The sequence below is a fragment of the Schistocerca serialis genome, chromosome 3, assembly GCF_023864345.2.
Source record: "Schistocerca serialis cubense isolate TAMUIC-IGC-003099 chromosome 3, iqSchSeri2.2, whole genome shotgun sequence".
Lineage (NCBI taxonomy): Eukaryota > Metazoa > Arthropoda > Insecta > Orthoptera > Acrididae > Schistocerca > Schistocerca serialis.
In genome coordinates this window covers 237,699,966-237,713,925 of record NC_064640.1, presented here as the reverse complement: position 1 = coordinate 237,713,925, position 13,960 = coordinate 237,699,966, and the positions used below count along the sequence as shown (strand labels likewise).

The following is a 13,960-nucleotide window of genomic DNA, read 5'->3' as shown; positions in this document are numbered from 1 at the left end:
GCTCCCTACAACCAACCGGCCGAGTTTGAAAGAAGTGAAATAGTGGACTTCCGAGTGGCAGAATGATCCTTTCGGAGAACTGCCACACGAGTTGGACGTGCTGCGTCAGTTGTGCAACGATGCTGGTATCAGTAGTTACGTGAACATTCTCAGACACGTAGACGAGGTTCTCGACGTCCCCGCAGCACAGAAGACCGCAAGGATCCTCTTATTGTAAGGGCAGCAGTTCAAAAATGGTTCAAATGGCTCTGAGCACTATGGGACTCAACTGCTGTGGTCATAAGTCCCCTAGAACTTAGAACTACTTAAACCTAACTAACCTAAGGACATCACACACATCCATGCCCGAGGCAGGATTCGAACCTGCGACCGTAGCGGTCGTGCGGTTCCAGACTGTAGCGCCGTTAACCGCTCGGCCACTCCGGCCGGATAAGGGCAGCAGTGGCAGATCGTACAGCTACCACGGCACAGATATGAGGACTTGTGACGAGTCATGGCAACACAAACTGTTGCGGCCCTGTTATTAGCAGTGAGATTAAGAGCACCCACAGCTCTAGCCTGTCTTCCCCCCACGCCACAGCAGACGTGCACGTCTTGACTAGTTCCGTGAGAGGGTCACTTGGAAGATGCATTGGGGCACTGTGATTTTCAGTGATGATAGGAGATCCTGCCTGCACGCAAGTAATAATCGTTTGTGCTTAGGACGTAGACCTTGTGAGCACTATCTCGTAGAGTGCATTCCTCCAACACACACTGGTCCCACTCCAGATCTTATAAACTGGGATGCAATAAGCTACAATTCTAGTTCACCTTTGGTGTTTCTGGAGGGGCGCTAGCCAGCGCTCAGTATGTGCAGAAAGTTGTTAGACCCATTCTTTTGCCGTTCTTGCAACAGGAAGGTGATGTGTTGTTACAATAGGGTAATGCTCGCCCACATACTGCCTGTAAAACTCAACGTTCTCTGCAAGACGTGCAGCAACTTCCCTGGCCAGCACGATCTCCGGACTTCGCTCCAATGGAGCAGGTGTGATACATGATTAGACAAGAAGTGACTCGTGCGACTCGACAACCAACAGCTCTTACAGAACAACGGGAACAGCTCGAGCTGGCGTGGCATAACGTATCCCTGACAGTATTTGTCATCTGTACGATCAGTTGCATGCCAGTGTCAGCGCGTTCATTTCCGCCCGTGGGGCTACACCATGTACTAATATGGGCATTTCAGCATGGATCGATAACTGGAACCTCAGAACCACTTGTGCTATTTATTTGTAAATGAAATCATTTTTTGTAGTCCATATTTACTGTTGCAACAGTAAATCCTGAGTGAACTGGAAACCTCAAAAATGGTACAGTATTTTTTTACCCGGAAGTTTACATATCTCTAAACTGAAAACCACAATAAACTAATTTGGGACCTTTCTATCGAATGGCCACGCTAAATTCTGCTGTAAAATACTTCCCTTTTTAACTGGAAACAAACAGGTACTTTCCGTTGATGCTAGGTGACGCATGAAACATGTGATAAGCGGTATTTGTTTGGCCCGAGTCCATCTACACTCTGTCGAAACCGAAATTGAAAAAATATGCGGAAACATTAGCCAAAATCCACCTGACCACTTAGGAAATAACCCGGTATATACAGAGTGTTACAGCTGCCCCTAATAATGTTGTTTCATGCAACTCGCAACTCTATATCTGGCCTTCAAAAATATGTGCGAGAATTCCATATTCTCTCGCACGCTACGCACAAATTCTTAATCCTGCAGAGAAAATGAACAGGACCTTTCTGTAGGAAATTTAATGTGGTTAGATTTTATACTAGGATACAGTTCCGCTGCAGGCCATTGTTTTCGAATTATTCAAGAAAAACGCAGAAAAGTGACCCTCAAACCCACTTCCACTCTCACACTCATCCCTCACCGGTCAGGATTTCTAGTATGTTGTTCGTGGCACTCACTCCCACCACTGTACACAAATTTCGGATTACACAAATTATTCCCAATATTCGACATTTTCTGGTCTCCATTTATTGGGCTATTACGTCGCCAGTATAGCCGGCTATTTTGTTAACATTATTGACTTAAACGTGCCCGTGAGGGCAATGAATGAAAAACGACTTTTGTAAACGTTGCACCAAAACGAATTACGATGAAAATTCGATGCAAAGTTTGTCCTCACAAGCACAGTAATTTCGCATCAGAAGGCCTGACGAATACAATGATTTCATTGTTTATTTTATGCTGCCAAAATTCACAAAAATTTTAGGTGAAATTAAAACAAACGTAAATTTTACAATTCGTAAGTGCTCCAAAAATGGTTCAAATGGCTCTGAGCACTATAGGACTTGACAGCTGGGGTCATCAGTCCCCTAGAACTTAGAACTACTTAAACCTAACTAACCTAACTAACTAACTAACTAACTGCTACGGTCGCAAGTTCGAATCGTGCCTTGGGCATGGATGTGTGTGATATCCTTAGGTTAGTTAGGTTTAAGTAGTTCTAAGTTCTAGGGGACTGATGACCACAGAAGTTAAGTCCCATAGCGGTCAGAGCCATTTGAACCATTTGACTAATACTTTGGACGTAGCGAGCGAGAAAGTGTGGAAACCTCGCGCGTGGTTTTTGGAGGCCAGATATAACGTTGTGGTTTGCATGAAACGACATCTCTAGGGTCAGCTGACTCACTTCGTACATGGTGAGCGCACTCTGGCGGATCGTTACAGAGTATAAGGCAATTTTATTTATCCCTAGTCACCCTTGTTCCTGTGAAAAGACCTTCACAACAGTGAATAAATCTGTAACATGCGATAACCATGATGTGCAACACAGAGTAATGCGAAAATACCAAATGCAGAAGTACAGCGATGTAGTTTCCATCGGTGAGGGAGCAGCTCAGCGTAAAGTGGTTGTATCGCTCTTCCTTTGCATCCAGTGAATCCATACACCAGCTATATTGATCTTTTCCACCGTGTACAAACTGTAGGGACTGATCGATGAGAGGATAAGGAATAAAAAAGGTCTACTGAACTTATGTCCGGAAATTCGTGGTTTCCATGCTAGAGACCATTTATTCAATCATATTTAGTTACTGAGACTGCGGTCTAATACACGCTGTACCATGCAGTCACTGTTACAGTATGCATGGTTTCCTCCTAGAGGGTGGTACTGTTCTTATATGTCGTGGTCTAGGGCCCTCTCTTGCCATAGTAACTGGTAATATTGTGTCCGTGTCGTTCTCTTACTGACTCACCTTGTACTGAATGTGTTACAGCGTTGTACACAATGGTTCCGTATTCGAATCGAGAGCTTGCCGACATGGCGTTTAGTTACGGAAGCGGGGAGCAAAGTTGTACCAGGAGACCTAACACCACAAACAACAACCGCAGCATCCAATGTTTGCAGCAGTGTTTTGCTCTTTGTCTGAGGCAGAGTCGTTTCAGGAAGCAGGAAATCATAAAGGAAGTACCCGAAATGTTCGGACACCAGACCTGGAGGAAAATGATTGACACTGTGGAAGGCGACCGCCGTGTCAGTTGGCTCGCCAGTACAGGGTAAGCCAGACGACCGTGTGGAACATTCCCCATGACAATTGTTACTACCCGTCTCGCTTACAGCGCATTCAGGGCTTACTAGCGACAGACTGTCGGCATCGAGAGCAGTTTTATCACTGGTTTCTTCACCGGGCAACCACGATTCCGGGATTTGTGTCATTCATTCTATTCACAGATGAAGCCACCTTTACGCGGAGTGGTATCTTCAACTTTAATAACTGTCATCTGTGGAATAGTACGCAGAACCTCCATGGTATGGTGACATGAATCATCAGCATCGACGCAGCCGGAATGTGTGGACCGGGATAACTGGCGACCGTATTTTGTGACCAGTCTTCCTTCCACGTCGCCTAACAGGCCGGAACTATCGGCGTTCCTTGCGGGTGAGTTTGCCTCCCCTGCTGGAAGAAGTGCCATTGATGATTCGAAGGGTTATGTAGCTGCTACATGGTGGTGCTCCACCCCACTTCACCGTTAACGCCCGGACGCATCTCAATCATGTCGTCCTTGGTCGATGGATTGGACGAGGGGGTCCAGCCACATGGCCTGCTCGTTCAGCTGATCTCTGGTTATGGGGCCATCTCAAAAGCATCGTGTATGAAGAGCCCATTTCATATGGGGAGACACTGGAGCAGCGTGTTCATGCCGCCTTTGACACTGTTCGGATACAGCCTGGCCGATGTGAACGTGTGAGACAGAACATGCTACAGCGCATACACGCATGCTTTGAGGCACATGGAAACCATTTTCAACATATATTGTAACTGTGGCTGAGTGAGACAGCGCGTATTAGACCGCAACCTCTGTAACAACCTATGACTAAATAAATGGTCCATAGCTTGGAAACTAGCACAATGGACTCGCATTGGGGAGGACGACGGTTCAATCCCGCGTCCCGCCATCCTGATTTAGGTTTTCCGTGATTTCTCTATATCGCTCCAGGAAAATGTCGGGGTGGTTCCTTTGAAAGGGCATGGCCGACTTCCTTCCCCGTCCTTCCATAATCCGATGAGAGCGATGATCTCGCTGTCTCGTCTCCTCCCACAAACAACCCAAACCCTAGCTTGGAAACCATGTATTCCGGACATAAGTTCATTTGACCTTTTTTGTTCCTCATCCTCCCATCGATCAATCCCTAGAGTGTGTACACGGGGGACAAAAATCACCCTGTATTGACCAACTACTCATCAATAAGCCTGTCCATAGTATTACTTTGTATCACTGTTAACGCACATCTAACAGTTATGGACAACAAAACTCTAGACAGAGTCGTGAAGTGCTGAATACACACTTGAGAGAAACATATTAAAAGAGCGCATTACTCTTTTAAACAGAAGGTACCGTGAGCGAATGGAAAGAAGACATGCAGCACATAACGTCGACATTTGAACTGTTTTGTACTATTTTCAGTGCAGTACAGATACGGAGGTAAATGGGGCACGAAACCGAACGAAATGCAGTATCTCAGTAACGACCCGCCTGAGACCGTGGGTACATTACATGAAGATACAAAGTACACTACTCGCCATTAAAATTGCTACACCACGACGATGACGTGCTACAGACGCGAATTTATCCGATAGGAAGAAGATACTGTGATATGCAATTGATTAGCTTTTCAGAGCATTCAGACAAAGTTGGCGCCGATGGCAACACCTACAACGTGCTGACATGACGAAAGTTTCCAACCGATTACTCATACACAAACAGCAGTTGACCGGCGTTGCCTGATGAAACGTTGTTGTGACGCCTGGTGTAAGGAGGAGAAATGCGTACCATCACGTTTCCGACTTTGATATAGGTCGAATTGTAGCATATCGCGATTGCGCTTTATCGTATAGGGACATTGCTGCTTGCGTTGAGCGAGATCCAATGACTGTTAGAATATGGAATCGGTGGGTTCAGGAGGGTAATACGGAATGTCGTCCTGGATCCCAACGGCCTCGTATCACTAGCAGTCGAGATGACAGGCATGTTATCCCCATGGCTGTAACGGATCGTGCAGCCACGTCTCGATGGGGACATTTGCATGACAACAACCATCTGCACGAACAGTTCGACAAAGTTTGCCACAGCATGGACTATTTGCTCGGAGACGATGGCTGCGGTTACCTTTGACAGGAGCGCCTGCGATGGTGTACTCAATGACGAACCTGAGTGCACAAGTGGCAAAACGTCATTTTTTCGGATGAATCCAGGTTCTGTTTACAGCATCATGATGATCACATCCGTGTTTGGCGACGTCGCGGTGAACGCACATTGGAAGCGTGTATTCGTCATCGCTATACTGGCGTATCACCCCGCGTGATGGTAAGGGGTGCCATTGGTTACACGTCTCGGTCACCTCTTGTTCGCATTGACGGCACTTTGAACAGTGGACGTTACATTTCAGATGTGTTTCGACCCTTGGCTCTACCCTTCATTCGATCCCTGCGAAACCCTACATTTCAGCAGGATAATGCACGACCGCATGTTGCAGATCCTGTGCAGGCCTTTCTGGATACAGAAAATGTTCGACTGCTGCCCTGGCCCGCACATTTTCCAGATCTCTCACCAATTGAAAACGTCTGGTCAATGGTGGCCGAGCAACCGGCTCGTCACAATACGCCAGTCACTACTCTTGATGGACTGTGGTATCGTGTTGAAGCTGCATGGGCAGCTGTACCTGTACACGCCATCCAAGCTCTGTTTGACTCAATGCGCAGGCGTATCAAGGCCGTTATTATGGGCAGAGGTGGTTGTTCTGTGTACTGATTTCTCAGGATCTATGCACCCAAATTGCGTGAAAATGTACTCACATGTCAGTTCTAGTGTAACATATTTGTCCAATGAATAACCATCTATCATCTGCATTTCTTCTTGGTGTAGCAATTTTAATGGCCAGTAATGTAGGTATCCCTCAAAATCATCTGGAAGTTTGTCGTTGGGATCCTATGAGTCGTCAGGCACATTGTCGCTCGTGTTTCAGTATATATTTGCAAGTTTGTTTTTGCAACGTGTAGCTGCAGTCATCTCACAACAAATACAGCTTATCACATCTTTCATGCGACGTCCAGTGTTGCTGGAGGCATCGGTTTGTGTCGCGTTACGAACAAAGTCTTTTTTTGTTGAGGAATTGTACGTGACCTTTCAGTAGACCAGTACAAAATTAGTCTAATGCAATATTTGTTTTATCTATAGCTGCGCGGATTGGCCACGTGGTTAGAGGCGCTATATCACTAATCGCGCGGCCCGTCACGCCTGAGGTTCGAGTCCTAGCTCGGGCATGGGTGTGAGTGTTGCCTTCAGCGTTAAGTTAGTTTAGGCACCGTGTAAGTCCAGGGACCGATGACCTCAGCAGCTTTGTTCCCTTAGGAATTCACACACATTTGAACATCTTTCTTGGGTATATTAATTAACGAGACAGTAAACCACGAAGAAAAACCAGTACTCCAGCAGCGACTGAGCAGCGCGACTACATAGCGTTGCAATCGGCGCAGGCCATGGCGATACTGGCACTGCTGGAATACTTATCATTCTTCGTGTTTTACTGTCTCTGTTACTGCATATCGATAAAACGAGTCTCATACTATAGTCCGTGAGACGAGTGATTGGCACTGACAGTTCCGGCGGGCAGACGGCGCTGTTGCCGAACGTGGCTCACAGCACGCGGCGCCCTGTCTACTACACGCATTCTCTAGCAGCAGAAATAAAAGCGAGACAAAATACAAGTCGTATTGGTACGCGTGAATTTATTTAAAGTTGATGCTTGAAATATATTAACTCGAAAACTGATAAGAGCTATTTAGTACAAGTATCTAAGATGCTGAAACATAATAAAGTTATTTGTTAAACTTCACAACTGAAATGAAAACTATTTTCGCAAGCTGTTGAACATTAGCAGTTTTCGTTTCCATTGCTAAGTATTAGCATTATTAATTTGTTCTACTACAAGCTACAGAATAATTGGTCAGTGTATTGTTATAATCTGAAGAAAGTACTCACAATATGATGATCTGGTTGTAGATCGATAGCAAACTCCCTTCTTACATTCCTGAATACGTTGTAGTTACTGTAATGGAAAAACACCACTCACATCACTGTCAGAATCTGATTTGACATTGTCTTCCTCAGCACTACTCGAACTATCACTGCTCTCTCCCAGATGTATAATTAAATTTTCGATGCATTCTTTCACAACCCCTTCGGTTTTGGCCGCCAATTTTAGCCCACGTCTCGCTTGTCACTTTATTGATAGCTGCTGGAAGGAGAGTTTCCACTTCAGAGATCGTGAATTTTTTATTGTTTGCAGCAATGTAATTTTTTATCTGCGCACACACTCCTTCAATTGCATTGAAGTGACAGTGGTATGGAGGAAGCCGAACGATTTCATGCCCGTGCCTTTTAGCAATCTCGTCAATTACATATGTTGGAAATTGGGGTTTCTTTTGTGCCACAATTTCGAGCAGTTCCGCCTTCCTTAAATCTTCTCTGAAATCTACTTTTCGCCGTTTCAACCACTGAATGATATCGTCTTTTTTTGTTGCCAAGGTTGGTGCCTTATCGTGAACAACGGAATGACAAGGCGCATTGTCCATAACAATCACTGATGGACTTGTCAGATTCGTCATAAGCGATGTCTCGAACCATTCTTGAAATACCACACTGTTCATTTCTTCATGGTTATCTCCCGTCTTTTTTGACCGAAACTTTTTCAAGCAGTTTGGCACAAAACCTTTCGATGTTCCTGCATGTAAGACATTAATACTCCCTCCTTTGCCAACAGGCACTGCCATTGTCCCCTCGGGCGTTCCATCATTCCAGCCTCTATGTAAAGAATGGCTGGCATTGACCCAAGTTTCATCTAACCACACTATACTTTCGAATTCCACACCCATGATCCTGCGCAGAAATCTGCACCACCATGCAACTACATCTGTCCTTTCCATTAATATTTTGCGTCCGTTAAACAGTGAATAGCTGAAGCCTATGTCTTTCAACACTTTACGCAATGAAAATTTGCTCCCTTTAAAAAGATCGTCTTTCTGAAGCGACACCTGTAATTTAGATAGAGTGGGATGTTCCCTTCTCTTATAATAGCTGTATATATGACGACGAATAGCGTCTTTCTGAAAATCGTCCAAAGCTGTCACCTGCTTATTTCTCTGTCGCTTCTTTCCTGGTGTGTGCAGCTTTGTTGTGCCACGCTCGTCACAATCTACACTATACTGTTCTTTCCCTATCTTTACAACAGTATTCTTACTTATTTTCAATGCTGCTGCAGTTCTCTTCACAACCTGAACAACAGGAATTAAAGGCCCATCTTTGTCCTTTTCTTTCTCAAAGTAATCCCTCACAGAGCACACGAATTCACGGGCCTGGGTGTGTAGCACACTTTTCTTCCTCCGTTTCGCTTCTTGTGTTGGGCTGGTACTACCCGCCGCACTAGACATTGTTTAAAACGAAACATAAACAAAGACCAAAGACTCGTCCCCCAGACTATATATAGATGGTTGAAATGGCTCTGAGCACTATGGGACTTAACTTCTGAGGTCATCAGTCCCTTAGAACTTAGAACTACTTAAACCTAACTAACCTAAGGACATCACACACATCCATGCCCGAGGCACGATTCGAACCTGCGACCGTAGCGGTCGCGCGGTTCCAGACCGTAGAGCCTAGAACCGCTCGGCCACACCGACGGGCCATACTAGACTGTTTGGATACAGATGTATCGACTGGATACTTAAATTCTGTTTTAAATATTATTTCGTTCGTAACAGGGAACAAACCGACGCTTTCCATCGACATTAGACATAGCATGAAAGACGTGATGAGCAGTATTTGTTTTGGGCGACTCCAGTTACAGCTCGCAAAAACGAAATGACAAGTACCTGCTGAAACAATTGAGAAAATACGCTTGACGACTCTTAGGAGGAACATCGGAAAACATAAAGGTGTTCAAAACCTATTCAAAACAAAGGAGGACAAAATAAAAATTATTTTCAGTGCTATGTTTTAGAATTCGCTCATAGATGTGACTCGATGCCAGGTGGGTATCTTGATAGAGTAGTTCATTTCTTACATCACCTTGCCGTCGACAGTATGGAGGTGATTGGGGTTTGAAATGATCTTTTTTTGTAAAAATGATGTGTGATGATACGACAAGCCACCAGACTACACTGGTGGTCTCTTCCTGTGACCATGTTATCAAGCCTAACAGTACATACAGAGTATAACGAAACGGAACCGACAAACGTCCAGGGGTTGTAGGTGTTGTCTTGAGGAGGTGGCCTAGCCGCATGCGTGTGACTCTACAACTTCGATGTTCTGAAGCGTCACTGAACGTAACAGGAGTTCCTGTTCTGAATTTGTTCCTCGTAAGTCCAACTACAATCCAACGACTGTGTCGCTTCGTTGCGCCCTGTATGATGGGAGTGAGCTGTGTCAGGTGATCAGTGAGCAGTGTAAAGGTTCATGACAAACTGAAAAAAATGCCGTCTTGTGGTTTCAGGCAATCATACAAGCGTCTGATAGATTTTGAAAACAGCATCATTGTAACTCTACATGTGACCGTCTGGCAGGGCTGTACGACGTTCAGGCATGCGGGGGTTTGGATATAATAGTAGTCCGATTTTGGACTGATTAGGACCGTGGAGAGAATGACGCGTGTCATTAATGTTACGGTCGGCCAAGCACATCATAACCCCTTCACATCTGTTGCTGCCGTCCGGGTACAAGTAATCGACTGACTAGAACACTCCCTCGCCGTTAGTTGGAGACTAGCAGAAGCCAGGTTACTGCATCTCCGCCGCCATGCGTAGGCAGCCGTTCACACAACAGACAGCTGCATCTTGATTGGTATGCTAACCGGAAAGCATGGTTTGTTGACGAGTGGCGTTGCATTATTCTCACCGATGTCACTCAGTTTTGCACTAACCAGGATACTCATGGTTTGCAAGTATACAAAAAAATGTGTGTAAAATCTTATGGGACTTAACTGCTAAGGTCATCAGTCCCTAAGCTTACACACTACTTAACCTAAATTATCCTGAGGACAAACACACACACCCATGCCCGAGGGAGGACTTGAACCTCCGCCGGCACCAACCGCACAGTCCATGACTGCAGCGCCCCAGACCGCTCGGCTAATCCTGCGCGGCTGCAAGTATACATATCTTCCGCAATTAACCATTGGCATTGTTGTGAGTGCCTTCTGAAACATACTTGTTGTGTAATGATGCAGCAGTTCATTATGTTAGGATATACTAGTTATAACAAAATAAAACAATTAAGGTTGTAGGCAGTCAAAAGTTACATTTCTGATCAAACGACAATAATGCAACAATTATTGTCAAAAACCAGGTAGTGAGACAGAGACCAATAGCCGAGTGTGGAAGAGAGCAAGGGAAGAAATCGAGCGATATTATGTAGAAAGAAACAACTGCTAGTGGAGCTATGCAACTGAGGAACTCAGTATGATCAGCGAAGCACGAAGTCAGAGAGCTGTTTTGGATACAGCTTTAAGACCAGAGCATTTCTTTAAACCATTAGTGAGAATGGTTAAGTATCTGACAGATTCCTTCCACTGAAATCTAATGCTTATTTACCACTCTTTTTTTTGGTTCGTGACGTAAAGTAATGCCAACGTCAAGTAAATTAAAAATAATTCTGAAATTCCAGAAAAACTTTTCTAATTTAATTTATCTTTTGTTAATTACTCTGTAATTGGGGTCACGATTTTGCCTCGTGTAAACCCGCAGTCAACGATACTTCTGAGCTTATTGGGTACTTTACACCACACATAGAAAACAGTAACACAAAGTGCTTCCATTACTCATTCATCTGTTAATCGTGTATTTTGGGATTAAGACAGGCATATTTTACTACAGTATGGTTTTTATGTGTGTACTACCTCTAGTCAGTGTGGCGGCGATAGTGTGCGCTGGCATGTTATACTGCCTCTAGTCAGTATGGTGATGTATAATGTGTGTATACATGTATCACCTCTAGTCGATATTGCGATGTATGGTGTGGTTCAAATGGTTCAAATGGCTCTAATCACTATGGGACTTAACATCTGAGGTCATCAGTCACCTAGACTTAGAACTACCTAAACCTAACTAACCTAAGGACATCACACATATCAATGCCCGAGGCAGGATTCCAACGTGCGACCATAGCAGCAGCGCGGTTCCGGAGTGAAGCGCCTAGAACCGCTCGGGTGTATGGTGTGTGCAGGTATGTTGTACAGACTTTCGCCAGTATGGCGGTGCATTGTGTGTGCAAACATGTTGTACTGACTCTGATCAGTGTGGTGGTGTATGGTGCATGCAGGCATGTTGCCCTAGTTCTGGGCAGCTTGGTGGTAAATGGTACGCACAGATATGTTGTATTGCCTCGGTCAGTATGGTAGTAATGTAAGATGTGTGCAGGCATGCTGTAGTGGCCCTGGTCAGTGTCACGCAAAATGGTGTGCACAGGTATGTTGTACTGCCTCTTATCTTTATGGTGGTGTATGGTGTGCGCAGGCATGGCGACGGGCATCGTGACGAACACACGCGTGACGCACGCGACGCCCGCTGCCCTGTACGCCCACTCGGCTAGCCGCTACTGGGAGGACGACTCCAAGATGTCGCCAGCTACGCGAAAGATCTGCAAGGACATCGCAAGGCAGCTCGTCGAAGACACACCAGGTCGCAATATCACGGTAAGTATCAACTACACTTCAGTTCATTTATCTGCATGTAACATGAAACAGAGTATGACACGATTCAACAGCTGACAATGGACAGTCGCAATTGTGTGTAACGGTGTCTAAATCCACTGTTGACCAACAGGTTTAGCTTTCCCACGGTTTCCTAACGAACAAATATGCAATCAGTCTGCGTATGATAACTACGAGAGTGCTAGCACTGCTATACGAAATCGCACCCTCGACCACACCTCCAAGTGTAGGTCGAGTGTGTCTAGCATGCAGACAGGTTGGTAGCAGGCCCTCAACTGGCCACTTACTAACAACCTACACACGACAGGTTTAGCTTTCCCACGGTTTCCTAAAATCGCTTTAAGGCGAATGCCGGGATGTTTCCGTTGAAACGGCCACATCCAGATTCCCTGCGCATCTTTCTCGAGCCCGAACTTATGTTACGTATTTGTGATATCGGTGTCGATGACATAGTAAATTAAACTCTTCCTTTACTTTTCCATGATCTAAATGGTGTGTTTCTCGTTCCATAGATAGCCCATTCGAATACTGATGAAAGGAGAAATTGTCATTGCCAGCATCTGGCTGACAAAGAGATACTAACGTGTGGCATACTATGTACCCGTTACTAGGCTCTGTTGTAGTACTCTGGGTTGATTCGCAAACATCTCCGCAATGTATCACAGCGTAAGAACATGTGATACTATTGGCAATTCCCAGACTATCAAATAACTACGCTCAGTTCTGAAGCCCTCTTAGTGCGTATTAGCGAAAAGGAGATTCAGTGACAGCACTGGCTGGAATGCTGTTCATCAATGGTAGCACAACAGGTTGAATCACCAGACTAACGAACAAATTTGCAATCAGTCTGCGTATGATAACTACGAAATCGCACCCTTGACCACACCTCCAAGTGTAGGTGAGTGTGTCTAGCATGCAGACAGGTTGGTAGCAGGCCCTCAACTGCCCACATACTAACCTACACACGACAATCACTGGAACGGCGGCAGAACGAGTTTTCATCAGAAAACGCAACAGACCTTCACCCTGTCCTCCAATGAGCTCTCGCTTGACACCACTGAGGTCGCAATTGGCGGTGGTTTGGGGTCAGCAGAATGCACGCTACAGGGCGTCTGGCTCGTAGATGTCCTTGAAATAACCGATTTGTAACAGTTCGTTGTGCCACTGTTGTGCCAACTGCTACTCAAATTGATGCTGCAGTTGCAGTACAATGCGTCCAGTGCCATACGCCGAACACGATGGTCTTCCCTCTCGGAAGTCCCACGTGGCCGTCCGGAGTCCATCCATCTTGCGACCGTACATTCTCGTGACTACCGCTGCCAGCAATCATGAACAGTGGCTGCATTCCTGCCAAGTGTTTTCACAGCATCGTGGAAGGAACATCCAGCCTCTCGTAGCCCTATTACACGACCTCGTTCAAACTCTGTGAGGTGTTGATAATGGCGTCTTTGTCGCCTTAGAGGCATTCTTGAGTAACACCAACTCACCAGGTCCATTATCAAAGATAACTAACTCTCACGATCGTTGCAGCCTGTATTTAAAGCAAACCTGATTTACATCCTCATAGTCGTGCTACTAACGCCACTCTCGTGTGACTGGCGCGAAATCTGAGTAAACACGATATTTCAGATGTAGGAACACGCCAACCGTTTTTTTTTTTTTTTTTTTTTTTGGTCGCACAACTCCTTGTTGGTGTTGT

At 45.4% G+C, this 13,960-nt stretch overlaps 1 protein-coding gene across 1 annotated transcript in view; it reads left to right on the top strand.

The window, feature by feature from the left end:
* The window catches only part of LOC126470772 (alkaline phosphatase-like), a 691,314-nt gene that overhangs the window by 225,307 nt on the left and 452,047 nt on the right, over positions 1-13,960 (top strand). Inside the window, exon 3 of the mRNA XM_050098778.1 lies at positions 12,065-12,243. Coding sequence (XP_049954735.1) covers positions 12,065-12,243 — 179 coding nt within the window. The remainder of the gene's footprint in view (positions 1-12,064; positions 12,244-13,960) is intronic.